Genomic DNA, 27,164 nt, shown 5'->3' with positions numbered 1-27,164 from the left:
CTCAGGTTCAAGTTTCTATTTCCCTATCAGCTTGTAACTAGAATAAAGGTGGAGGAGAGATCATAGAATCAAGGAATGGGTTGGATTGAAAGGGACCTTTATAGGTCACCTAGTCTCTGCACAGAGACCCCATCCATCCTGACATCAGTTTGAGTTCAGAAAGCCTTACACTGTGCCATGCGTACAGATACCCTGACTTGGGGAAATTTGAGGCTTGTTACGCTTTCAAGATAAGTGCTGAGGCTTACAGAAGACTCACCTGAACTCCCAAGATCCCAAAGATTATGAAAAAGGCACAGCAGATGACCACAATGTTCCCAATGGGTTTCAACGATGACATGAGAGTTTCCACGACCAGCTTCAGTCCTTGGGCTCGACTAATGACTCTGTAGGGGCAAGTAATTACAGAAGCTGTTAGTCCTGTTCCTGCCCAGTTTTGCCTCCTATCAAGAGAGAAGATATGAAGAACACAGCATTAGAAAAATTTTTACAATGACAAGTAACTCAAAAATCATGATGGAAAAAACACTTCTGGAAGATTGACCTGTAAAGTTACAGAGGTCTTGGAGTGAAGGGTCAGTTTTGCATAAATAAAGAGGAGGAGGAGAAAATATACGAAGAGCCAGGCCAGAAAATTCAGCTGTTTTGCTTGGGCCATCCACAGACACAGTTCATGCCTGTAGCCTGTCTAGGACTACAAAGAGAGGGCCTTCCACTGTCCTTTCCTATACAGATTTAGGCAAAACATCTGATTTCCCTGTCTCAGTCCATGAAATGGAGCTGCCACTCTTACACAGCTGCCTGTACATCTGTAGCAATTACAGTTTGGGTTGGAAGGGACCTTTAATGGTCATCTAATCCAACCCCCTGCAATGAGCAGGGACACCTCTTACTACTATATTGGGTTGCTCAGAGCCCCTGATATTTCCAGGGATGGGGCATCAATCACCTCTCTGGGCAACCTGTGTCAGTGTTTGCAGCACTCTCATCTTAAAAAATAATCTGTTGTGTCCTTATAGCGCTGCTGTGCACAGGGACCTGAGCTACCCCTCAGACCATCACAATTTCTGCTTTATACCCCCCAATGTACAGCCTCAGCTCTAAAACAATGCTGTCCTCCAGGTGAAACTTCACTGACAGGACTGGAAGCATCTAACTTAATTTCTGATGCTCCTCTCTGTCCGGTATCACACAGAATTTCATAACAGAAGGTTAGATCATATCCCAAAGTTGAAGAAGCATAATGTGGACTTCATGACTGAAGAAAAAAAAAGTAAAAAAAAAATGTAGAAACTGTATATACTCTCAAGCTTAATGTTGCAAAGAAATGACAAGTCTTGTGTGATTTAGAGAAGCCATCTCAGCATGCTGGGAAAGATGAACAAGATATGCAGCCTCACCAACCTGAAGGTGGGGACCAAGAAAGGCATTTCAAGAGGTTACATGCCTCCCTCCTCTTGATGCCAACTGGAATTAAACATTTCACTAGCTCTGTAAATCAGTTTGTACTGATGCCATAGAAACTGCTTTCATGACTCAGAAGCAGTTAAATGCTGTGAAAGTCAGAGGAGGGAAGTGACTGTGTGTTTCTGGGTGCTGCTGGTGACTCCTTTGAACACTTGGCTCTCCAATGTGTCCCAAACTTCCCCATGTTCTAGTTTCTGCCTGGGTCTCTCTTTTGCCATGCGAGTCCTCTCACCACCTCTCCCATTTCTCCCTAAATCTGGCTCCACCACCTGAAGCACTGTTGGAGTTTTGCTGCCTGGACAGGGTCCAAGTTCTCCTCCACTCCCTCTCCCAGGCATGGTGCTCACAGCAGAGATCCCCATTGACACATTCACACTGATCATGTGTGGCCTCATCTGGGACCTCAGCCAAGCTGCACCATTCCTCTCCTGCCCTAGGGCCTGCAAGTTGAGTGATCTGCAGTGCTCAATGCACAGCCACCAGCTCTTACCCAAACTGTTGGGTTTAAATAATATCCTGAAAAGCTAAAGCTTATTTCCTTTTTTTTTTTTTTTCTGGTTAAATATTTACTCAAAATGTCAAGGGTAACTCATCAGTTATCACTTTCAAAAAGAAGCAGATGGTGGTATTTTTATCTGCTCTCTTACCAGTGAAACACAAAGAGCAGATGCTGCTATTCCTCACACTGAGCATCTCTGCCAGGTGGGTGCTGTGGCTCCCTATTTCAGATGCCTCAGCTTTCCCGACACTTAGATCTGGGTATTTTATGGAAGAAGCTGGAGGGTGAGATGGCTGAGGGAGCAGAAGGCTGCATAGCCCATGAGCAGAGTGGGGACTGGTCAATGTGGGCTGCCAAAGCTGCCCACAGGGATCAGCCCAGCCTGGAGACCTTGCTGGGGCTGCCACGGGGCTGAGAGCTGAGCCCAGCCCAGCAAAGAGAGGCTCAAGAGCAGCTCAGTGTGCCCAACTCCATTAGTGAGGCAATGCAGCCTAACAGGCCATGTCTGAGTGCACAGAGCAAGCCTTGGGCTGGACAGGCTGAGGCTGAACCTCTCTGTCAGCTCCTCAGACGGACTAAAGACCTTCACACACCTCACATTCCTTGCACAGTTCTGGGTGCAATACAACCTGCCAAACCACAGGTGGGAAACTGAGGCACAGGAGGAGGGAAGCCACATTCTCAGAGGTAGGAAGGCAACTCAATTCCAATTATTTCAGTGTAAATTAGGTCCTTTGGTGCCTTTAGGGATCCTGACTTTAGGGATCATGGACTTCTGTCCACTGTCATGCAGGATGGAACCAAAGTCAAGTCTTCTAAACTGAAGGTCTACGGTCTGAACTACTGAAGCATCCTTAAATTTTGGGGAACAAGGAAGGCATTTAGTCTCTAGAGTTTAAAGTTGATCATTTTCTCCAACGGTTATTAAGAAATGCTGTTCTAGAAATAATAAAGTGATTTCCCCCGTGAGGTACTATTTCGTATCCAGCTGAGAGGGAAAATAGGAGGTTACTTGTCTGAATTTGCAAAGTCATGTGCATGTAGAGGAATAAAGGGCTGAAAACCAGCAGCATTTAGCTGCTTTAAGTGTTTTGATCAACCAGGGAATTCCTCAAATTAAAATGCACGAGAGTAAAAGCTGCCACCAGTTTAGCTCCATGCCAGTGCTGTTTTCAGCACTACAGGGAGGAAAGACTTTGAAAAGATTTTGAAAAATAATAGTTCTTGCTAATGGAAACCTTCAGACCTTGGAGTTGCCTCAGACTAAGGGCCTGATCCAACACTGAGGCAAGTCTGTGCAAAGATTCCTGATATTCTCCTAAGAGTCTGACAATTCTCTAAGGGGTGCCAATGAAATTCTCAGCTTTTCCAGATTATTAGTAGACCTACAATATGTCAACATAGAGCATTCCCACACCTCATCAGTATTGCCAAGGTCCTGCTGCTATCAGGCTTGTAAAATCTTATTATCTGACCCACACCTCTGCAATTTATGGCTGAAGGATGCAGCCGATTTGGAGCCCTGCAGTTGTGCAAGATAAAAAGACCTGACAAGGTTCCATTCAGCACAATTCAGTCATCAGGCATATGACAAACAGGGAAATTGAAATGAGACATTCTTTCCTCTTTATTTTGGTGTGAAGAAATGTTAATCCCTCTAATTGCCCCTGGTTCTTCTGGTCTGAGGATTCCCTGTGCTGTTGAACCCCTGGTGTGAGATGCTCCAAACCCACTGCCAGCCTCATCCCAGCCAGATCCTTACCAACATTAAACCTTCCTGATGAGAACTCTCAGAAGAAGTGGCAGCACTTAGATGAGGCAACAGATCAACATTAATGAAGACCTTCTTCCACAGATTAAAATAAAATTAGCAAAGGTGATAATATGATAGATAGAAGAGAGTAATGAAATGACTACTGGACCATGGTAGTATAAAAGTGAATAATTTATCTGTGTGCTTAGGAGTCAAAGCCTGGGCTCTGTAGAGAAGTCCACCCACATTAAATCTGAATACATTTTCAATTTTGATTTCTCTTGTATCTTAAGCTATAACACTTGATCCCAACAATAGCAGATTGAACGCATTAGGAAGGAATGTTATTGTATAAGCAATCCCTTTACTGGCTGAAACATCAGAGGGTCCTGGAAACATCTTTAAATGTCATTCCTCTGTGAATTTATTTTTGGAATTCTGGTCATAAAGTTGGGCTTGAATCTTCATGGATTCAATATGGAGGTTGAGAATCAATCATGCAATCAAAACCCCTAAATTAGCATACAGGTTTTTAAATGTCTGGGCAGAGGGCAGAACTGTGCAGGGTTTTGTGTACTGCATAAATCAATGGGGTGGTTTCCACAGGAGAAAATAATGAGGAATAATGACAGAATGAGGAAGATCTTTTGAAAGGACCCCCCTTCGAGGCCATCCAGTGGGAAAACCAACACAGAGCACGAGGGCTGTCTCTGCCCTCGAGCTGCATGTGACACACACAGAGCTGTGGCCTGGCTCCTCACTGAGGGCGTGCTCCTGCACTCCTGTCCTGGAGTGTGCCCAGAAAGGGAGGACACAAGGAGCCAGGTTTGCTCCTCTGTGCTGTGAGTGGAAAGTTGCTTTGGTCTCTGCCTTATGTCTTCCTGAAGAAAAACTGGCACAGCCTCCATGAGACACTTCACCCAGACACGGCAACTGACGCCACAGCGCGCAAAGACCTCGGGTCACCTGTCCCAGCTGTCACCCCGCGTTGATGCAGCCACAGATCCCAGGCTGTGCAGGGAAGATGTGATCCCCGAGCCTGCAGCAAAGGCAGCGTGGGCAGAGGCTGCTCAGGCTGCCCAGATGTGCGGCACAGAGGCAGATGGGCTCCCACAGGCAGAGATTGATGACTTACTGAAAAGCCCCCGGTTTGACGGCTGCTTTTTCCTTTCCTACAAATCTAATAATGGGAGAACAGAACTGATCCTGAACATATTTAGGGAATGGGCTTGTTGCTGTCTTTTTTTATGTTTCCTTTGCAGTAGAAAGTAGCGTGTTGGCTGAAAGCATGCACTTAATCTCTTGAGAAAACAAATAAAATACCAATAGGATGCAATAGCAATGGAAGACCCTAATCCCACCCGTGCTTCTGATGGCAAGTCTTCCTTCAGTCTGCAGTTACTGAGTGGATTATTCCCTGTAATTGCAGATTATTCATGCACATAGGTGACTACAGAGGAAGGCTCCAGTAAAGAAAGACCCAAGTCCTGGCCAGACTGCCCTACAGATCTATAAAGAAGAATGCAGTGCTTTGACCAGGTCAGACAAGTGACTCCAGCAGAGATCAGCACAACACAAACGTCTCTCTTTAAAACTGATTTAACTATGGAACATCAGAAGAGAAAGTTGCATTCTACAGTTCAGAGAAGAGAAATCAATCCTTCTTTTACCCTGAGCCATCTAGATTATTTTATAGGTTTTCTTAATATGGGTCAAAAATCAGCAGAAACAGAGGAACAGAGCAAATCAACCCAACCAGCAACTGGGCAGAAACTACCCCAGAAACTGCAGCTGTCATGAGATACCAGGGGACACACAAAGAGAGAAGAGCCTGAATTGGAGTCACATAGGAATACAGCCTACTCACATGGTGAGAGAGCTGAACTACCCCAATGGTGCCAGCTGTCCAGATAAAAATGATTAAAAGCAGCTCACATCCTAAAACTCACCAGGTACAACACACATACACAGACCAATTGAACAGAATGTCCTTTATAGCTGTTGAGAATATTTGAAAGATATGTATAGGCATGGCCATTGTTATTTAGACTTATTATTCACACAGGGGTAGTAAAACAACATCTTCTATCAGAAGCAGGGTCCTATTTTTCTGTTCTGAAAGAGAAAAATCCTGATTCAAAGTGAATCTTTTTATGGAGGAAGCAGCAGTAAGATATGACAGGCACACAAAGATGCTTTGAGCAGGAAGGTTTATTAGCTGCTGCATAACAGGAGCAGCAACAATGGTATTAAAAAGGAATGGCATTTAGCATGAAGAGAAACCGCCATGCCTTGGGGTACAGGTCACAAACAGATGCCCGTTTATAAGAGGTTGGTCCTTGGGCAGGTTCTTATCAGAGTGGAGCCTGTCCCTGGAGCATGGGATACTTCCTGCTGGCAGAGTTGGGGGCCAAGTTAGTAGAACAATTGTTTTCATCTTGTCTGGGTCATTTTCAAAGTAAATGTCTCTCTAAAATTAATGGGGAGCTGGGGAAAAAAGCTTCTTTGCATTCTAGGTTAAGCAACAGTTGAGTCTCTGGTTCCTTAAAAATGATCTACCACCTGCTACTAATTTCCTTCTTTGTTATGAAAGCCATTGACTGCCTGAAGGAAAGGGGGAGAAGAAGCTATTAAGCTGCACTTTACATAGAGCAAATGAGAACACAAATAGCAGGGGATGTGTGTTTTAATGAGCAAAAGAGGCATTGATCAGTTTCCTATTGCATTTGGGGCTGGTCCCAAAACACAGCAAGGGCGCAGAGCTGTCGCAGTTGAGCAGGACCTGCGGACTGCCCTTGTCTGCAGAGCTGCAGGAGGCTGGGGTGACACTGCACACGTGTCTCATCTGCCCCTTCCCATGCACGAATGCTCAGCCCCACCTCTGGCACACACATCCTTAGATCCTCCCCTGCCTCTACTCACCTCAAGGGCCGCAGCGTCCTCAGCAGCCTCAGGACCCGCAGCATCCCCAGGATTTTCGTGCCGCTGTCTGACACCATCGAGACCAGGATGTCGATGACGGAGATGAGCACCAGCACCCCATCCAGCACATTCCAGCTGCTCTTCAAGTAGGCTTTCTCCCCAAAACACAAGCCTAGTGCCACCACCTGCCCAGACACCAAGTTGCAACAAATTATGATTGTAGCATCCAACGTGTTCGTTGCAGTTAGCAACCTGCTGAGAACGCATTATTTACAGACACCAGTCTGTGAGTCTATTTGCTTCCCAGTACAGAAGCCTAATTAGACAAACCAGCAAAGTGTTCTATTGAAAGAATTATGAAAATACCACTGCAGAAATATCCCAGGTTGTCCCTTACAGCTGATGTACTTTTAATGCAGATAAACCAACCTGCAGGAACACAAAACTGTTCCTAACATTTTTAGCTCTGGCATGAAAAAATTCTATCATATTTTATTCCTACAGACTGCAGGAGAGAAGCTGCAGAGTGGCTGACCCAAGCAATTATGTACAAGCTTTGCAAATAAAGAAACTAGAAAAACTTTCCAAAGAAAGAGCAATTGTTCAGTGAGATGATTATGAATTACTCAAGAGAGATTTACAGCCATGGGTTTCTGAGCCTTCTGCCTCAAATCCAGCAAAGTGTTCCAATGTGCTTAAGTCTCTCCGTCCTCAGGAAAGCACACAGCAGCTTAGGTTGTTGAGGACAACTGGTTGTTGAAGACAATGGGACTTACATGCATGGTTGAAGTTAAGCATGTGCTCAAGAGCTTTGCTGAATAGGACAGGATTGCTGAATTCAAGGATCCCATTGCTCCTATAATGGTGTAAATCAAGAGCAACTTCAGTGCAATTGTTCTGATGCAAAACGTGCTTGGAATAAGGCATATGGTGGACATTCTGAGTATGATTCAGAAGAGGAAAATATACATCACACTTGCAGCTGGTGGACCTAAGGGTTTTGTGAGTCCACGATAATTAAAAACAACTAATATAATACAGGCACACTTATCCTCCACCTGCATTTACCTTAACTGTCATCTCAGTCAGGAAGATGACTGTAAAGATGTAGTTGGAGAGTGTTAGGAAAATCCGTTCCTATGAAAAAGAAAATGAGAGACAGTGTTTTATAGCCTGCTCTCTGCAGCTGTGCATCCCGCCGTGCATATTTGGGTGGTTGAAAACTGTTCTTCCAATTCTGTGCTGAAACAAGCCTTGAACCGTTTGCTTGCAAAGAGGAGAAATTCTAAATATTTAGACAGTAACACTGCACGGTTCAGGCCTGCCAGTACCCGGCTCTGTGTCAGCACCATGGACAGAGACAACGGCCAGCACCTTCCCCCCAAGCCTTCCCATTTGCCTCCAAATCCTCCCTAATTTCCCCCAAATCATCCTCCCCCCCGTAGCAGAAACAGGGAGATGTTCCCTCCTTGAAACGTGCTTGACAAATCTCTACCTGCCTCTCACCTGCAGAAATCACTGCATTGTGTAAATATCACTGAGCTCCCAATTCTCCTAGAAATTAAGTCAATATTAGAGTGACAGAACTGTGAGGCAGCAGCACTCGTGGGATACTGAAGTGCAGCTGGCATGAGTTATTACAGCTCCTGCAAAGCCAGCAAAGCTCTGAGGCTTTATGCCAGCTGAGACTTGCCCCCAAAAGGTCAATTCTGCTGCCCAAAACCACAGTCTAGATCTGGCATGAAGCCAAACAGCCTCATTTCCCAGTCCCTGCACTATGCACTAGACTGTGCCCTCCTCAGCGCCACCACTCAGCAAGAGCAGCTAGTGATTATAGATGAGCCCATGGACTGGTTCCCTGTCCATAGTTACCAGAAACGTTTCTTGTTTATGATGATTATTAAATAAATTGCACTTTACCCTAACCCCTAGACAGCTTCTGTTTCCCTGAACTGAGAAATGGACAGCAGAAGGTAGATGCTGGAGGAATGATGATGCATGTACAGATATGTATGAGCACATACAATTGGCCCCAGTCCTGCTTTTAACAGTTTTGGATTTATTTCTACCTCTTCCTACAGAGCAGTCCCATAAGAAATGCAGATCTCTCACTCAAAATGAGATGTGATTTAAACAAGACAAAACACCCTGGCAACTCTCTTGCTTGCCAGATCATGATTTACTGGAAGTGACTCAGGAACCACAGAGTAGCTTGTTTCTATACATGGGCCATAATTAATTAGGTCCTAGACCTGTACCCTGATTGCATGAGCTGTGATACAAAACATCTCCATTGTTAGCTGACTGCCACACAAAAGGCTGCTGTAAGGGGCAGACACCAGGCAGGAGGGAGAGGACAGAGACCTGCTTGTGCAGCTGGAGATAAAACAGCTATATCATGGAGGTGAGACTGGGGATATTGCATTCCTCCCTGGCAAGCACGTGGCTATTTTGAAGGATAATCTCCCCGGTCCATGTCGTGCACTCTGCAGTGGGGACCACATGCTGTCTTGCAACAGCAGCCCCTGTTCTGATAAGCCAGCTGAAACTGGGGCAGGGACAGAGAACTCACTCGAAGCAGTTAGAAAATCCACAGCTCAGGGAAGCAAAGAACAATTATTTTAAACAATTCAACCTAAACTAACTCTCTTGGTTTCCAGATGAGAGCTCCATCTGCACAGGCAGGGTCCATGCACTTCTCCTCAATCCCCTGCCCCACTGCTCAGCATTCCTCTTCTCCTCTGCAGCACCCAGGCCGTGGTCCAGCTCCCTTGTTATAACCTAATGGTGATGAACCTCACACCAGGCCCTGTCTCCTTTCCTCGTAGCACTCTCCCAATGTCAGGGGACACCACAGCTCCTCCTCTCCTATATGAAATATTGGGTTTGTGTGCTACAGCTCTTTGCTGTGAACTCCTCCAACTCACACATGTCACCCCATTTCCCTTCTCCGTGTACCTGCAGCTCCTTTTGGAGCCAGTCTTGGGGAGTGGTAACTCTCAGAGGACACAGCAAGGGGCTCAAAGGAAGTATTTAGTATTTTAAGGGAGGTTCTCAGGGTGCCCCATATGGGGATAAGCAGGGTGATCTCCTGCTACATCAGCTGGCAGGGAGCCCTGCTCTCTTCTCGCAGCTGAGAATTGGTGCACGACTGCAAGGGAACTGAAACAAAAATGGATTTAGGGAAAGGATTGCTGGGCAAATGGTTACAGTAAGAAGGACTACTAGGGAAATGCTTAAAATAGGCAGAGAGCAGCCTAGACTCCAGTTTTAAGGCCTTACATTGAAAATCCACAAAAATGAACAGCCTGACACGCCTACATAAACAAAACAGGATTCTATACAATTGTGATATGAGCAGTCTTGAGTGATAAATCAGCAAGAGCCCAGTGCATCTCAACCCCAATCTATGGTAAAATAAAAGAGCAATAGGATGATTCTGCCCCTCCGATTGCTGGATGCTGGTGCTGTGAGGGTCTAGTTTGAGGAATCCTTATATAGTGTATTAGAACAAAGAGGTTCCAAGAACTGGGATTGCAGTGCCTGCATCAATTCAGTTTTTCTGGTGTCACAACAAAGCTGATACACAAAGGGGAGAGAAGAGTATGAAATGAACAGTTTCCCCCATTCCATTTGCACCACACATACGTGCCTGTGGGGAACAGATGGAAGAAGTGAACATTGTGTTGAGAGAGGAAAAGTGTTTGAAGGTTTCTCAGGGAAGGAAACTGAGACAGATGTCATGCTATGTCATGTGTTAAAACCTTGATCGTGCTTCCAGAAATGAGATATTGGATATATTGCAGGCCACGATCTGTGCACTTGCGCTTTAAAAGGAGACTGGATAGGGACCAGGAGAGGTGCTGCACCTAATTCAAAGGATACTCAGGGGGTGTTGGCACCTTCTCATTTTAAAAAGAGAAAGAAAAAAAGACCAAGTGCACAGCAGTGGGGTCCAAGCCACACGTGTTTGCTCCACGAGGAGCACAGGAAAACCTTAGAAACTCACAGCGCTGTGAGGCTCAATTTTGGGTCGTTCCATGGCAATGGTAATGCAGTTCAGGAAAATGATCACCAAGACGACGTGATCGAACATCTTGTGAGTGATGATTTTATTGCACATCAGACGGAATCTGTTGAGAGAGGAAAAAAAAAAGAGTAGACACAGACTAGCTATTAATGCTCAACTGGCTGAGGAGACACACAGCAGCTCAACACATAGCAGAGGAATTGAGCACTCTGCTTGCAAAGCAGATGAGCTCCAATCTCCCAATCCCCTCTCTGGCAGAGCCACACACTGAGGGCAGATTGGGTTATGAACAGAGAGGGATCTGATCTACAGAACTGAGCCACAAATTTCAAGCCCTGGGAATGCTCACAGAGGGCTTTGCTTTCTTGGAACAGGGCAGCTGCTTCCATGACTCAGACACACGGCCAGGTTTGGATCTGCCCCTCTACCTGCTTCCTCAGGTGCTCAGATTTAGCTTAAATAAAGGAAGAAATACTCCCAATGAGCCCATAAGGGTTGAGCACACACGAAACCAAGGGGCAGAAGCTATTTATTGTGACAGATGGCTGTACACTGACCCAGGATTTATAATACCGTATTACATTTCCCAAAGTCTGTTTCTGAAAATCTCTCTAATCTTTGTATGAATGAACCTGAACGCTGTCCAGGGCCCTCAGCTCTAGCACAGGAAGCTCTCGGGTGCATGGGTGCATGTCTGGAGGGATGCTTGAACAGCACAGAGCTCAGCCAGCTCCCCATGGCCAGGCCTTAGCAAGGGCAGATCTGGGGGCCTTCAAGCAAGGAGAGGGTGTTCTCTGAGAGAAAGGGAACGGGGAGGACAGAGAAGTTCAGCTGAGAGGCAGGCTGAGAAGATCAGGGACTTCTTTGCTGTGCTGTAAGTGTGTGGTGGGGCAAATTCAGATTTTTCTGCTTAATGCTGCACCTCTCCCCCTTGCTCCAAGCTCATCACACGCCACCAAGTGAAAAACTTGCAGAGCACTGGCATCATTGCCAAAGGAAATGAGGAACCTGATGAAGCAGCAGGCATGCCCTGGGCTATGGGTCTTGACTGGACACTTCTGTGCCCTCTGCAGCCAGCAACTGTTTGCTGTTCAACCCTGATGTCACACTGGGGCAGAGGAAGGGCCAGGAGTTTTGTGGACTGACATACAGAGACCCATCTGGGATAAACAGGCAGATGAGGCACTGTAATGAGGGCGTGCATTGTTACCATCCATCCTACCACCCCAGCACTGGCCTTACCTGGAGTGAGGGGCGAAGATGTAGATGGACCAGGAGTCCCTCTCCTTGCAGCAGGTGGGGAGCCGTGCCCGCAGCCAGGCCTTCATGCGGTCCCTTTTGCTCTGCAGGGAAAATGGACCGCGTGGGAAAATACAGAACTGTTAAAACAACAACGCCCCAAAACTTCCACGTGTAGGACTCGGGGTAGCTTTTCACTAAAATCTTATCTTCAAGTGTTCAGTAAAGCTGAAATAAAATAATGTCCCCAGACAAGACTCTGCTGAGCAGGGGAAAGAGCTCTGGCAGCCAGATGAGGGCTGTGCCAGCCCTGTGAGCTTACAGTGCTTGGTCTTGCTTCTTTCTCTGCACTGTAACCATGTCTGACAGTTATCCAAGAGAACAAACATGATAAATAGAACCCTTGCCCAAAGGAATGATAACCCACTCAGTGCCTCCAAATACTCATAGGTGCTTGCCTGACTCTTGTAAGGTATTTTGGGGAATTTTTGTGGGGTATTTTAATTTGTTTTTTTAAAAAATAATATAGAATGCTTAGAATGCTTATGTCAGATGTTATAGAGCAGAGGGAGAGATTCCTGCTGCTTGCTGGGCAAAGCCCTGTGTCCATGCACCACTGTAAAGCTGAAGAAATCACTTGAGGCCCAAGTTTTGGTCCAGGAACACAACGGTGATCATCTGCCTCTCATTCAGCATGAACAGATTAGATGGGACATTATAAAGCCAGAAGGGAACACCATGGACAACCTGACCTGCATGAACATGGACCATCCAATTCATGCAAATTAATTTCTACTTGAAACCACAGCACATCCTCAGCCATGCATCCTTATGTTACAGGCTGTCTGGAAGGTCATTTCAGATCAGGAGGGTAGACTACAAAAAGCCTGAGCCAACAAGTCAACCAAAGACATCAAAAATGGGATGTCAAGGGGAAGCCTCATCCTGGCTGCAACAACTGATTTAACTTTATCACCTTCTCATCCACAGACCTCCAAAGGAAAATCAACATCTTTAATCCCACTGGCAAAGCAGTGTTAGCACGCTGCACATGGACAACCATTAAAAGCCAGGCCAACATCTTGCTCACCACACCAGGGCTTCCCCAGTGCTTCCACATCAAAGCACCAGAAGATAAATGCACAGATTGGTGTGTGCACTGTCACCAGAGTTCTTTGCAGATAAATAAAAAACAATTCCTGCTCTTTCATAAGCCTTATTTCTCTGCTACCACCTGGGCTTGGATGGGCAGACCTAGAAATAAAACTGCATGAGCTCTTTGAAGCTTCTTCTAGACATTTCAGGGCCGTGAGGCCACAGAGGGGTGTGAAGGACAGCACAGGAATCACCCTCACCCCAGGAGCACCTGCACCCCAGGACTAAGGTACTTTTACTTATTTCATCTAGGAAACAGGGAGGGCGGATTCATTTTGAGGCAAATTGTTGGCACTTGAAGTACTCTTGACTGTAAAAATGGGATTTGTTAGAGTAATTGAGCAGAGTGGAGGAAGTGCTTTCTCTTCCTACAGACACCCAGACTGGGGTCTCATTAGTGATGGAGAATAATTGGTGTAGTACCTGTTTTAATGAAAGCCCTTAGTGACAAACCAAACCCTTCAGAAAATTAAAATCACCTTGGCAAATAAGAAGAAAAGTTTTAATAACAAAAAGTTAGAGCTTTCTACCCTGCTCCTTCAGCCATCCATTCTTCCCTCAACTTCTACACACACAGACCATGCACTGCACACCAGTGGGGTTTTGGTTGTCTTGGATGTTCTCACATCCCTTTTCCAGCTTCAGGCAAAGAGCCAGAACCGCTCCCTTGTCTCTAAACTGTATTTAATAGAGCATGCATCCTTGGGGTTGTGTTATCCCTTTAAGCTGCCTGGTTAGTCTAATTATCCATAGATTTAAAAAAGGTAAATAAATGGATAAAAATCAGGTGTCTGCTCAAAGCTGTGGTGAGAGCAGTGATTGCTACCCTAGCCTCTGGACATGGAGTAATAGCTACGACTCAGTCCAGTTCATTTTGTGAGCTGGAAGGTTTCCAGAAGTATCTATTATTCAAAGCAGTTCTGGTATTTATCAAGGGGATTTGTAGTGAATGGTAATGCGTCAGCAGCACAGAATGATTCTTTATATTCTTTTTGTCCAATTTTAATGCCAAAGATATTTTGGGGGTTGGCTAATTGTTGCAGCTTGCAGTTAATGGGGTAAATCAGATAACAAAGGCAAAAAGTGACCTCCCATCATGTCTCTCCATTCAGAGAGTTACAGTAAGGGTGAGCACCAGGACTCAACTGGGGCTGCAGCAGGGTGAAGTACATCCCCAGAAACCTAAACTCAGAGGAATTACTCCATATTTCCACCGGTGGAACAGCACATGTCAGTTAGCTTGAGCCAAAAGTAAGGCATTTGTGAAACAAACCCAGAGTGTTTCCAGCCTGAGCCCCGTCCAAGGCTTTCCCAGCGAGGCCGAGGCAGGCTCCAAGTGCTGACAATGGGGCTGACTGCTGTTAAAGCTGCATTAGGGTCAAAGTAAGACATAAATTACGTGGCTTAAATCACATCTATATTTGTTCATAAACCACACCTGGACAGGATGAACAAAGATGTGGGGGGAGAAGAAAACTAATGTTTAATTCAGCTGCCAGTGACTGGGACAAAACCTGCCTGGGTGAGCCCACCCAAATCCCTCCCCAGAAGCAGCAGGAGCAGGGATGTTGGAAGATGCTGGGTGCTAACAGGCAGCAGTGGGGATGAAGGCCTTCCATCCCACAGCAACGAGAACTGTTGATAAATAGCTGCTTTTAACATTTTTGATTATTTTTAGGAATTTCAGATATTAATGCACTTCTGAGGGTAGGATGAAAGCAGTTGGCAATAAAAGATGACTGATGCACTCCTCAGAGTAAGGGCAAGGCTTAGATTTATAAAAGATTTATTATAAGGATGGGGGAACTGCTGAAAAATGCTCTGTGAGTAGCAGAGGACCTCCAGGCAAGCTGGAAGCTGCACAGAGACGCTTGAGACCTGATTATTTAATTTTAATATGCAACAGGGACAGGCTGAGAGGGCTTGGGAGTGGCTAGATCATATGCCACAAAGAAAAAAGTGGAATAGGCAAAGGAAAAGGAGCAGTAATAGTAAAATGCAGTGAGGTTTTGGAGAGGAGGGGACACATTGGTTGCATATTCAATATTTTCCTTACTTTCAGCTGTGAGCACTGAGCAATTTTGGTAGAAAGCACCCAAAAGCATTTAAAATTCAGCAGTTGGGAACAACAAAGACTTGGCAGCAGAGCCCTGGTCCTGGTCACAGCCGTGTGAACCCAAGAAAGCCGTGGATCACTCTCTCTCTGTGAGAGACTTCTTGTCTGCAGTGATGCAATCCAGAACAGCCCCTTGGTTTCCTGGTTCTGGGGAGAGAAGCTGCCAGGGGCCTGATTTTGTCCCCTCAGAGGGACGGAAATTCAGAATAAAGAAAATCATCGAAGAAATAAAGAAATTCATCGAAGGCAGCAGAGCTTCACTAATATGAGGGTAGCCTGGGAAATCCAGATGAAGCCTTTGCTCTTCCTTTAATTTCTGCACAGAGACAATCAAATCCAGGCAGCAAGGAGGGATGCAAAGCTTTGATGTAGAAGGGCATATTTAGGATTACTTTGATCTGAGTAATAGTCAAGTTCTTCTCTTTTGTTCATGGGTAGTTTTGTATTTCATTTTTTCAATTTAAAATGCATTTCCCCCATCCCCCAATTTTGTTAAGGCTAATTTAGGAGCAGAGTTTCTCCCCAAATGTCAGGAGGGAAGCCCTGCAATCTGGGGACTCATTTTTCTAATCTAAGCAATATCTTCTCATCCATCTGGTTTACTGATTTGCAGGGAAGACATATTTCAGAGCATGGGAAAGGCACCAGCTAGCTGCAGGTATTCCAGTTGTGGCTATCCCATGGGCTAGGACACAATTTATTTCCCTTATTCTGTCAATTCTCCCTCTAGGAATTTGCTTCTGACCATTACATGGGAGGATATTAAGGTGATTATACCCTCCATAGCCTGACCTCAGTACACAGAGGATGATGTTTGGTTCATGCTAAAAACAGATGATAAAAATTAAAAATCTTATTCACTGGTTCATTGTAAGCACTGGCTGGGAGAGGAGGGACACATCTCATCACAGCATGCCCAGCCCAAGGGGGACTGCTGGCTCTTGATCCTGAAGGGACTGGTGGGATGATTGCACCAGGTAAGCAGATGTTGGAGCATGAGGAAAAAAATTCCTAGCAAGCAATAAGGAGCATGGTCTCTTCAACACTTCTAATAGTGGGGAATTTTCCAAAAATAATTACTGCTCCTTTTCTTAAAAATTCAATTTATTTTATGGCAGTTAAAAATCAGGTTAGGACAAAGAGTAAAAATCCAGGCTGAGGATCCACGCTGGAGATGTAATGGGATAATGGCTTTTTGCAAAGGCTGTTCACAGCTGAGTGACTCCATTCTGCCAGCACTAACTCTCCTTCTCCTCCTGTAAGGAACAGAGGACTCTGGAGTCAATGCCACCTTTCACATCCCTTCACATGATCCCAATTCCAATTTCATTCAATAAAGTCAGAGAAAAAGAGTAAAGTCATGTCCAAATCTGCAGCTTTCCTGTTCTCAGAACAGTCCCTGCTACCATCATGTCTCTACCCAAACCACATCTACTCCCCCAAAAGAAACAGGGGATAACACATCAGACCATCACACCTTTAAAATCTGGGAACAAGGTATAATCAAACAAAGAGATAACCTGGGACAAGCAGGAAACACTCCAAAACTGGCCCCAATGCACATATGATAGCCAGAACTGTGACACCCTTGTGCCCAACTCAAGCCCCATTCTGCCAGTCAGGCAAACAACTTTGGAAAAGCAGCCAGATTCCCCGTTTTTCCATTTAAGATACAAACATCCATCTGAAAAAAGGACCAGGAACTCTGATCCCTTCCCTGCATTTGCAGTATTTTCAGCTTATATTTCCTAAAGGACAATTTTCAGGCCTGTGAAAGAGACACTCGTTAGTGAAATGCCTCTTCAGATGGAAATTAATGCAGAGCCTCTGAAATTACCACCATTGGCACTAATTCTGCCATGGGAATGGGGGACCAAGCCATGCTCTTTCTTTGCCTATAGAAGTTTTCTGCTGCTGGTGTGGGGACAGAAAACTGAATAACAGTTGGAAAGCAGGGAGACTTACCTGTTTTGCTTTAAAAAAAAACAAACAAAAAACACAAAAAACAAAAAACAAAAAAAAACCCCCAAAAACTAACCCATAAAAGCATATATTTCAAATAGCCTTCACTCTGCATGATTTAATGGAATCTGGACAGTTTTGCCCTTATGTCTCCATCATAAGCCATCTGATACTGCATGCAATACTTAGATACCAATCCCATTTCTGAGAGCATCCACTGCCTAGAGACATTCTGGGTGACTCTTGTCTGGTCTCGTGGTGATGGTGAGACCCAATACCTCTTGCACTCACATGTGCGCCCCTGAGGCAGTGACAAGCTTTGTTTTGACAAGTCATAAAGCCAAAAACGAGCACGTGGCACTTCCTTACCATGCTACCTTCATCATCGCCGTCATCACCATCCTGGTGGGGCTCATCCAGGTGGAGCTGCTGCAGCAGCAGCCCCGGAGATGTCCTCCCATTGCAGTCCTGGTGCTCAGAGACAGACGTTCTGGTGCTGTGCATGCTGCTGGTCCGATACAGGGAAGGCACCTGCAGGGTATCCTGGAGGTCAAAGGACCCTTTCGTTTCCAGCGACTCCATGCGGTGCGGCAAAGAGCCATTGAAGCTGCCGGCCCGGCTGGAGCGCTCCTCATCCGAGCTGTCGCCTTCCTCGGAGCTCTCCTTGCCCTCCCCGGACAGGAGGGAGCGGCGCTCGCCGCTCTGCGCCCGGCGCTTGAGGCTGGGGGCGCGGCCGAGGCTGTTCCAGCTGGAGCGGCGGCTGTTCCAGGCGCTGCTGGCCCGCCAGGGGCTGTGCGGGGAGCTGCGGGCGCTGGGCTGCGGGAAGGACAGCGACAGGGAGCGCATCAGAGCCGAGCCACCCGCCCCAGGCCGGCGGGACGGACGGACAGCGACAGGGAGCGCATCAGAGCCGAGCCACCCGCCCCAGGCCGGCGGGACGGACGGACAGCGACAGGGAGCGCATCAGAGCCGAGCCACCCGCCCCAGGCCGGCGGGACGGACCGACAGCCCCACGAGCACCCGCAGGGGGAGGTGGTGCGAGTACCGGGGACTTGAGCTCATGGGCGGCACCGGGGTCCGTGGAGACGCCGCTGGCCCGGCGGGACTCGAAGCCCTGAGCCGCGTCCCCGAACACGGCGCTCTTGGGCATGGGCATCGGCGTGGCGGCCGTGTGGATGATGAGCGGCGGGGTCAGGCTCTTCTTCAGCTCCGGGTGCTCGCTCAGGGCCATCACTGGAAGACAAGAGCGGGTTTTTAGGCGTCTCACCTCAAGGGGGAACACCGACAGCCTGCTCGTGGGCAGGCAAAGCTGCTGCGCAGGGAAGGCTCTGCTCAGAGCATCAGGGAGATGTGGGCCAAAAAGCCCTTGCGGAGCACTGGGTCGTTCAGCCCAGCACGGGGATGTCAAACAGGAATGGGATCAGGTGTCGATGGGATCAGGTAGCAATGGTAGAGGACAGCACACTCAAAATGTCACCTGCAGCCTCCTCAACCTCCAATTAACACCCACCAGCTCCAGCCCTGGAAACTTCCTGCCCACCTCCTCCATCCTCTTTCTCCAAACTCCTCCAGCAGAGACACCCCTCAAGCCCAGTCCTCGGGCTTAATGGGGAAATTACCAGTTCAAATGCAATCATGTCTCTCCCTGCCTGCATCCCACAATCCCACCCCAAACCTGCTGCAAAGTCAAGCATGACACAACTGGGACTACAGCAATCCCTCCAGGAGGGGTTTTTCCTTTTGGACACACTGTTTTCACTGCAAAGCAAGGTTTCTGTGGAAGGCCCTGTCCTTCCAGGGTTAGTTATTACTCACAGGCTGGATTTGACAAGTTTTTCTTAGGTTCTCCCTCCTCTTCCAGGCTGTGGGGGAAGAGATCCCCCTCGGAATCAGACTTGGAAGCATCACCCTGGAGCAAAACAAAAGGCTTCAGCAAGGAGGGTGAGCGGCCACAGTGCGCGGACAGCCCTCTGCAAATATGGATTCCCGTGTCCAACACCACACCTTACAGATCCACTGAACTTGGTACCACGATGCAACATCACCTTCCACAAAATGATGCATGCACAGGTTTATACCACAGACTAATTAACCTCCTATCAGGAAGATGGATTGCCTTTGGCTCTGAACACGGTCCCAGAAAGGGATCGGGAGAAAAACCAAACTATTGCTTAATTTTTGCTGCTGGAATTGCATATGTGGCAGATGTCAGGGAAGGACCAATATTGATGAACAATTTGCGGACAAAAGATGATCCTACTAATCTCTCTGAATTTATACACCTAAAAGTCTCTGGGTGTGGCTCTTTCCAGTGATGCTTGGGTGGAGCAATCCAGGGTTCACAAAGGGCACAACAGACCCCAAACTCCCAACATGAAAAACGTGACGTGTCCATGGACGCCCCATCAGCATAGAAAGGATCCAGGTGGCAGAACCCAACCTCGACTGCCATGAGGGACCCTTTCCCTCCCAGCTGCCACACACAAGAGGAGCAGGAGTTTTGGGGATTTATGCTGGATCATTTGGGAAGTTTAAATTCTGCTGTCTCATTTCAAACATTGGTGGTTGAGCGAGGCCTGTCTCCTGGTGACAGGTACCCATCCTCAGGTAGAGGAAGATGATGTTGATCATTGTTCTCTGTGTGGTGCCTGGGTTCTTGCTCCGTCCTGTGGCACAGACCCTGATTCTGTCCATTGGCACTGCAGAAAGGCACTTAGGGTGTGGTATAGTTAGGATACACCTAAGAGGGGCAGAGGTGCTCGCCAGAAGGACTGATACCCATCCAAAAAGAGGAGGATTCATGGCTGAAACCACTGCTCTGGCAAAGGGCACCAAGCCCTGACACAATGGAGAAGAGGTGGGAAGGTGGGGGAAGATGCTGGGATGGGAAAAGCCAAGCAGATCCTCACTTCAGCAGTGAGAGCCCAGGAGCCCCAGAAAACCCCACCAAGGCTAAGCTGCGTCCACAGGAGCCCTGGCCAGCACTGCTGAGGTTTGGTGCTAGGGTACCCATTGATTGCAAAATCTCAGAAGGACCCCAGCCTGGGACAGAAGGAAGAGATGAATCCAACACATGTCAGTGCCCCATACCTCATTATTAAGTAAAACCCCAGAGGGATGAGCCCCAATACTCCTCCCATATTTAGTGTGGGGTCACTAAACTATTAAAGATATTTTTTCCAGGCAGGCTGGACACTCAAAGATATTTTTAAGGCAAAAGAGAGTGTGACATGAAGTGTTGGCTCAAAAATACCCTGAGGATTCAGGACTTCTGTGCTTTTCAGGGAAGCTCCTCCTGCAGGATGCAGTCTGAGAAGGTCAGGAATGCACCTTGCAAGGGGGAGCAGTAAAGTCAGCCTGGCTTGAGCTTTGCTGGAGCCAGATCCAGTCTCTGTGTGAGCAGGGGCTCCAGCTGGCTCCAGGTATGCTCCCCACAGAGGCTCCCAGCTCAGCCTGTCAGCAGGCCTGCCAGGAATTACTCATTCTCCCTGATGGGTTATTAAAAATAAATAAATACTGGGAAGAATTTCACATTATTTGTATTCCTGGAGTGCTCTTCAGCAGCCCTAAGGAAAGTTTTAAGGGGGCACAATGAGACGTGTGCCAAGATGGAAAAGCAGAGCTGTGTGGGGATTTCCCACCCCCTTCCCCAGCACCAAACCCCACGTGTGAGGGCAGTGAGCATCCCCTCCCCAACACCACGTGCCAGACTCGGGACGGTGCAGGCAAACATCTCGCAGCTGGTGCTGCTGCCCGTTACCTGTTCTTGCACTCCCAGTTTGCCTTTCTGGATAGAAAAGGGGTTATGAGAGAAGAGGGAGTTAAAATCCTTTTGGGAAATGAGATAATGTCAAGCTGGGCCGGGCAGTACGACAACTAAACCAGCCTGTACCGAAAGGGACTGACACACTGGGATATAAGGGGAAAGGGCTTTTGGGCTGAGGAAAAAGCCAGGCTTCTTGGAAAAGACAAAAGAAAGGGAAGTGAGTGGTAAAAAGAGAGATGAGTTTGGCAGAAGGGTGAGGTTTGTGGTGCGCTGTGCTTCAGAGATCCACAGCTTCCTCGGACGCTCACATCCTGTAATGAGCACTGCGCTGGCAATCTCAGCATTCCCACAGTGCAACTGCTGCTGTCTTACCCTGTCCTGCAGAGCACAGGACTCCCACACACACATCAACACACTCACACCTATCAAAACAGGTTTGATTCCAGGTCCCTTCACTCCTAGGCATCCTCCCCCACCTGCATGAGGGAGCCTCGGCACACATGCCCTGCAATCAGCATGACCATCCTCATCCTCAGGGAGGTCCCTGGGATGTGACTGTGCCATGGAGAGGCTGTAACATGTCTTGGGGAGCCTTCCCCAGGGCAGGCATCCAGAAAGGGGTCAGCGGGACCTGCTGGCTGGAGCCACATCAGCCACTTGGAAGCACCCACCTTAATTTATCTCGGTCCCTCAGAGAAGGAAGGGACTTAAAATCAGGGCTGACTCAACAATGAGGGTGACAAAAAGGAACAAAAAAAAACCAAAAAAACACTTCCAAAACACTCAAATAGACCCCAAAAGAATGACAGCTACTATGAGAACAGCACCACAGAGTGTGACCAGGCACCACGAGAGAGACAAGCACGGTGGCGGTGGGATGTGCTGTACGTACCCCCGACGAGTCGACAGGCAGCTGAATACAGCTTAACTGCCCACTCGCTTCTTCTCGCTTGGACATCTCCTGAAGGAGAAATGGGGGGAAGGAAGAGGGAGGAAGGGGAAGGCGGGGTTCAATTTTCAGTTTCAACAGCAGGACTGAGTGGGGAATCAAAAAACACAGGAGAAGAGGCAGGGAAGCAGAAGGGAAGGGGGAGGAGGGCAGTGTGTGGCTACAATGGAGAGCCAGGCACTGGATCCATTCCACTCAGCACAGGGAGAGAGTGGGATCTCAGGTAGAAAGAAGCCCTTTGAAGGGACCAGCCTTATACCCTTTAAATTAAGTGTTTAGAACAGAGCTTGCTTCAGCTCCTAAGTGATAATTGTGCTAATGAAACACCAGCTAATTATTGAAAACATGATTTTTTTTTGCAGCTGTATAATAGCATCTTTATTTATTATGCCTTCATTAAGCAGCAATGGAGGTTTTTAATGAATGTTTGATTAACATAATATCAGTGCTCTTGCAGGTGAAATACCTAGTTTCAGGAGAGACACAGTCTGCTGTGAGTTCAGATCCGTGCTCAGTCCTGTTAGTGGAAACACCCATTTGAATCAGCAGTTTAAATCAGAGGTCTGCAGCCAGGGGGGCACAGCCCCATCCTGGGAAATTTTGCAACACCCATGACCCCAACATTTCACAGCACCAGAAGCCAGCCTTTCCCTGCCCATTTGGAAAACAGACATCATTTTTCACCTTGTTGTGTTTCCCCTTGCTCAGGGGTGGCTCTCCCAGTATTCCTCAGCATTTTTCAGCAGTGTGGCAGTGCCTGGTCCCATCCCATGGGGCAACAAGAGGTTCCATGCTGAAGCAGTAGGGCACAATTTATCCCACCAGCTGAATTTCTTGCCTGCACGGCAATGGATCTTTTTTCTGATTGCTAAATTGTGACAAAACTCATCCCAGCCTAGGCTGGGACGAAGAGTTTAAGGACTTGCCTGCAATGTGATGGACACTTAACTTAAAGTCTTTGCTTGTAACAGAGAGAGACATGGAAAAGCCATTGAAAGGGAAAAGATGGAAATTTTCCTTTCACAAGGAAAATCCCACTGAAGCCGATAGGAATGCAACAGGCAAGGGGAGCAAGAAAAACACCATCCAAAATCCCCCCTGCAGGAGGAGGGACTGTTCCCTTTGGTGAAAGCTCAGAAGAAGTTGAACATCTGTATTTCCCCAAGGATGCTACCTCTAGAGAGCAAGTAGTGTCCTGCAGAGAAAAGGATGGAGAGGCTGCAGGACCTGGGGTGCCAGGGAGAGAGCAGGGCACAAAGGACAGAAAGGATCAAACCCACGAGCGAGGACGGATGGGCACAACAGGACACAAACTGGGAGGATTACCAATAGAAAAATACACCTTGGAGATAACACTGTTAGGAATTCCCTCAGGAGAGGAGCTTTATGCCTGAATAAGAGGAGTCATTCCTTGCTTCAGAGAGAAGTCTCCAAGGCAGGCACCAGAGTGGTCACGCAGTAATTTCCAGTTAGCAGCTCAATCAAACGGAGTCCCCTGCTCACCTTCCCTGCATCAACACCAGGGTCCAATCCAATCAGGGAATGTGCAGTCAAAAATAACCACACGGCAAAGAGTCCTGCCTGTGCCTTTTGCACAGTCATGAGAGAAGCTGGTTAAATGAAACATTCCAAATTAAAGGAATTAATTCCAAATTAAAGGAAAAAATGGGGGGAAAACCCCCTCCACCTCAGTCCTGCAAAATATACTGCCCTGTATTTAAAGTTTGGAAGAGGCCCTTTTAGTTTTTCAGCTGCTTATAGTCATCTGCTGCCTGGCAACCGAGGCTGCAAAGCCATGCACTAAAATTAACAATGTGTTTGTGGATTGAGGAAAGGTACTCAAGGACCAGGGAGATAAAGGCAGCAGCCCCAGGATTGTGTTTCAGCCCAGAAATCTGAAGGAGAATGGAAAAAAAAAAACCCAACAAACTCAACTCAGAAGAGTCAAGTGCAGACACGGGCAGCAGACGCTGGGGTTTGTTTACAGCGAGAGATGATCTCTCTATTAATTCTGCTTAGGAGAGGATCCTCTGTGCTGGCTTGCAAAAACCAGAATGTGATCTGTTCACAAAGCTACATACCATCAAAGCTGAATAAACATAAACCAGCAAGGCCAGACCTGGAGCCTGACCTCCAGAGACATTCACTCCCAGTCTGCTGCAGGAAACCTGGGTTGAGCCAAGGGCTCTCTTGGAGCCATTGCACCTCACTGGATGTATGTAGAGAACTCAGAATAACAAGGATGTGGAAGGAAGATTATTATTTAAAAGCTATCATTAAAGCCTGAGATATAAAATAGCAATGTAATCAGAGTCACAGATCATAGATATATGGTGTGAGTTTGTTAAAATTGTCAGGGCAGAGCAGAACTGACAACCCGGGTTTGGTATTTGGGGGCTGCACTGGTTCCTGGTTCCTGTGCTCGCCTCAGTACTGGCATGGGCATCACTGGCTTCAGGCTGTCCCATTGCTGTCCCAAACCCAAGCAAGCAATTTACACAGCACTTGAAGCACATTTCAGCTTACACAGATATCCTGGAGCTGGCTTGGACAAGCCCAGTGCTGCTCTGGCAGTGGAGACATGGGGCAGTTGATGGGGCAGCCCTGCTGCAGAAAACAGCCGAGAGCAAATTTGAGGAGTGCTGCAGGCACTTCCCTGACTCCAGGGGAGCCATACCCTCAAGGACATCATTACTGGAATAAAACCACAAGGCATTAAGGCAGAACATGTCTTTTCAGGGAGTTGCACCATGGCACAGCTGGCCACCAGGCAAGGGATAATTTGCTGCCCAGGAAGAAGCGTGCTGCAGTGGTGGAGCAGGAGCATCTCCTGCATGGTAAACCAGACAAGCCAAGGAGCAGAGGAGTCAGCCTCCCTTAAGGGCCAGGGGCTGGCAAATGGGCTGCTGCATTTAAAGGCTGCATCTTTTCTCTGCATAGTGGGTGCAGAGATCCAGGTGATCTCCTGTGCTGGTGACCTTCAAAGATCAATTTGCCAGACTGAACAAAGTTTGGGTTTCGAAGCTGTCACCAGGAACAGACAAGGAGCTTTGTACCTCTTCTCACTTGGGCAAGGGAACATTTTTGGTGTTTGAGAGACTGAGCAAAGGAACATTTTGCTCTTTGAGAGAACCCAGCAGTGATTGTCCCTTTGGCTGAATGGTGGGGGACATTTACAGACAGAAACAGCTACAACAATAACAATTAAAAAAGAAAAGTACCATCATGGAGAGAAAGAGACGATAGAAAAGAAAAAAATTATTCTTGCTATGTCCTGGTATGACTCCATTAATTTAACTCCAAACTTCAAAAATAATAATGATAATAAAAACTGTTCTGTTGGTAGGGTTGCAGGATATCATAATACACATGCAACAAAACTCAAATATTTATTCATGCCAGAATGCTTTAAAAAATCAGAGATAGTGTTTAGAAGCACAGCCCATATAAGCAGACCCCAGTGAGGAGTTTTAGGTTGTATTTACCCCTCCAACCAATGCCCCAGACAGGGTACAGGGGTCCCCTCCCCTTATGGGTGTTCTTGAACAGTTGGAAAATTTCTGCAAGGAGCAGATGAACATCACATGTCCCCCCCCTCTGAGGGGTACTAGGTGTACCCCTGCACACCCACACCAAGCTGGAGAATTGGATTGGCAGTAGGATGGAAAAAAAGGTTGAGCTCAAGCCTACATGCCCCCTCAAAGCCTCCAGCAATGCAGGATGTCTCGTGGAAGCTCCCATTGTGACGAAGCAGATGGCAGAGACCAGAAATCATGTACCTTAAAATACGCAGAGCATTGCAGGGCTGGAAATTGGAAGAGCTCCATGAATGCATACCATGAAAAAAGATAATCGTGTCACTAATCTCTTACCAGCCTGTGTAAGTTTTCAGGAGGGGCCTTTAATCTGGATGACAAACATGGCGAAAACTGTTTCAAAGAGACTGTCATAGCAGTGATCCCATCCACAGTGCCTGACTCACACCTCAATTCCCACTCCTGCATTAATGCTAACAATGCCTTTCATTTAAGCCCTTCATTTAGAGGGTTTGCTGTATTTAATTGCACCATGGCTACGGAAACAAAAAAAAGTAAAAAAATAAGAAGACCTAATATTTTACCCCACTTTTTTCCCATACCACTTCTGTCAAGGTATTGCTGTCCACCTCGGAAATCAGATTCCAGGATCTGGAGGTCGTAAAACTTGAAAAGAAAGCAAAGGCACAAGCACGAGGACATTACCTCTGTCTGGAAACCCTCTACCAGGATGGCCACCAGCAGATTAAAGAGAACATAATTCCCAAATGTCATGAGAGCGATGAAGTAGAGAGCAGCCCAGGATGAGGTGGAGGCCATGCCATTGTAAAGGACCTTGTTCCAGTCTTCCTGCGTCAAAATCTGCAGAGGAAGAGTATCAGGACTGTGGAGATACTGGAGGATAGCATGCTGGGTATCCACACTCTGGATAGGCCAGACAAGCATCCTGCTTTTAGGGTTTCCACTGTAGCTGTAACCACAAGAGGATAAATCCCTTCTGAGCCAGAGAAGAGAGAGAACCAGAGATTCCCAACCACCAGCAAGGACCTTGTGCCCTGTCCCCCATATCCAGGGACAGCCATAAGGGAGGATAACATCGCACTGATCAGACCTTTCCTTTGGTCAGCCAGAATGACTGAATGTCTTCCACAGATCCCAGGGTTAAAGGGCCCAGAGCTGCTAGAACAAAACCCTGCATATATCAGCTTTAACTAAGATTCCATTATTTGTCAAAATACCACTACAAATGGTCCTGATCTCCTCCTTTCCATCTCTTCCCTCTATATTTACTTTCACCCACCCGGTCCATACCCTGCAAACACAAGAGCCTCCTGACTTGGCAGCCCCTCCTCACCAAGGTCCTGATTTAGGCTGGAAAACAGTCTAAAAGCCCCCGTAAACCTGCACTTGTGGTTTTGGGTCATCTTCTTTCCATGGCATGGAGCTTCACTAAACTCTCTCGGATGCATTGGAAAACAACCCCAGTCTTTGCAGTCTCAAAACGCCCATCAGTTGTATTTTCCATTTTGTACCTGGAAAACAGTGACGATGGCCCAGAGCAAGGAGTCAAAGTTCTTCCTGTCAGGCAGAGTGTCGCCATCCCGCTCTGAAGCGAACTTGCAGCCAAAGAGGTGCATGCCCAGGATGCTGCAAATGACAGGAGGCAGGGGCTCGACAATAAGACCACCACACAAGTCAGTAATCATACAGCAGGGTGACTCTCTCCTGATTTCACCTGAGCTATTCCTTTTTATGCTTTTTTAAAAAAGA

At 47.2% G+C, this 27,164-nt stretch overlaps 1 protein-coding gene across 1 annotated transcript in view; it reads right to left on the bottom strand.

Annotated features, from left to right (window-relative positions):
* The window catches only part of CACNA1G (calcium voltage-gated channel subunit alpha1 G), a 144,346-nt gene that overhangs the window by 35,221 nt on the left and 81,961 nt on the right, over nucleotides 1-27,164 (bottom strand). Inside the window, exons 13-24 of the mRNA XM_059485667.1 lie at nucleotides 26,927-27,041; nucleotides 26,100-26,255; nucleotides 21,802-21,870; nucleotides 20,904-20,930; nucleotides 18,959-19,052; nucleotides 18,131-18,376; nucleotides 17,513-18,021; nucleotides 11,914-12,014; nucleotides 10,651-10,774; nucleotides 7,710-7,778; nucleotides 6,642-6,826; nucleotides 260-386 (exon numbers count right to left, since the gene is read on the bottom strand). Of these exons, the coding sequence (XP_059341650.1) occupies nucleotides 260-386; nucleotides 6,642-6,826; nucleotides 7,710-7,778; nucleotides 10,651-10,774; nucleotides 11,914-12,014; nucleotides 17,513-18,021; nucleotides 18,131-18,376; nucleotides 18,959-19,052; nucleotides 20,904-20,930; nucleotides 21,802-21,870; nucleotides 26,100-26,255; nucleotides 26,927-27,041 (1,822 nt within the window). The remainder of the gene's footprint in view (nucleotides 1-259; nucleotides 387-6,641; nucleotides 6,827-7,709; nucleotides 7,779-10,650; nucleotides 10,775-11,913; nucleotides 12,015-17,512; nucleotides 18,022-18,130; nucleotides 18,377-18,958; nucleotides 19,053-20,903; nucleotides 20,931-21,801; nucleotides 21,871-26,099; nucleotides 26,256-26,926; nucleotides 27,042-27,164) is intronic.

This window comes from Ammospiza nelsoni, chromosome 19 (genome assembly GCF_027579445.1).
Source record: "Ammospiza nelsoni isolate bAmmNel1 chromosome 19, bAmmNel1.pri, whole genome shotgun sequence".
Lineage (NCBI taxonomy): Eukaryota > Metazoa > Chordata > Aves > Passeriformes > Passerellidae > Ammospiza > Ammospiza nelsoni.
The sequence above is the reverse complement of the archived record's forward strand: the minus strand, read 5'-3'. Positions and strand labels throughout refer to the sequence as shown.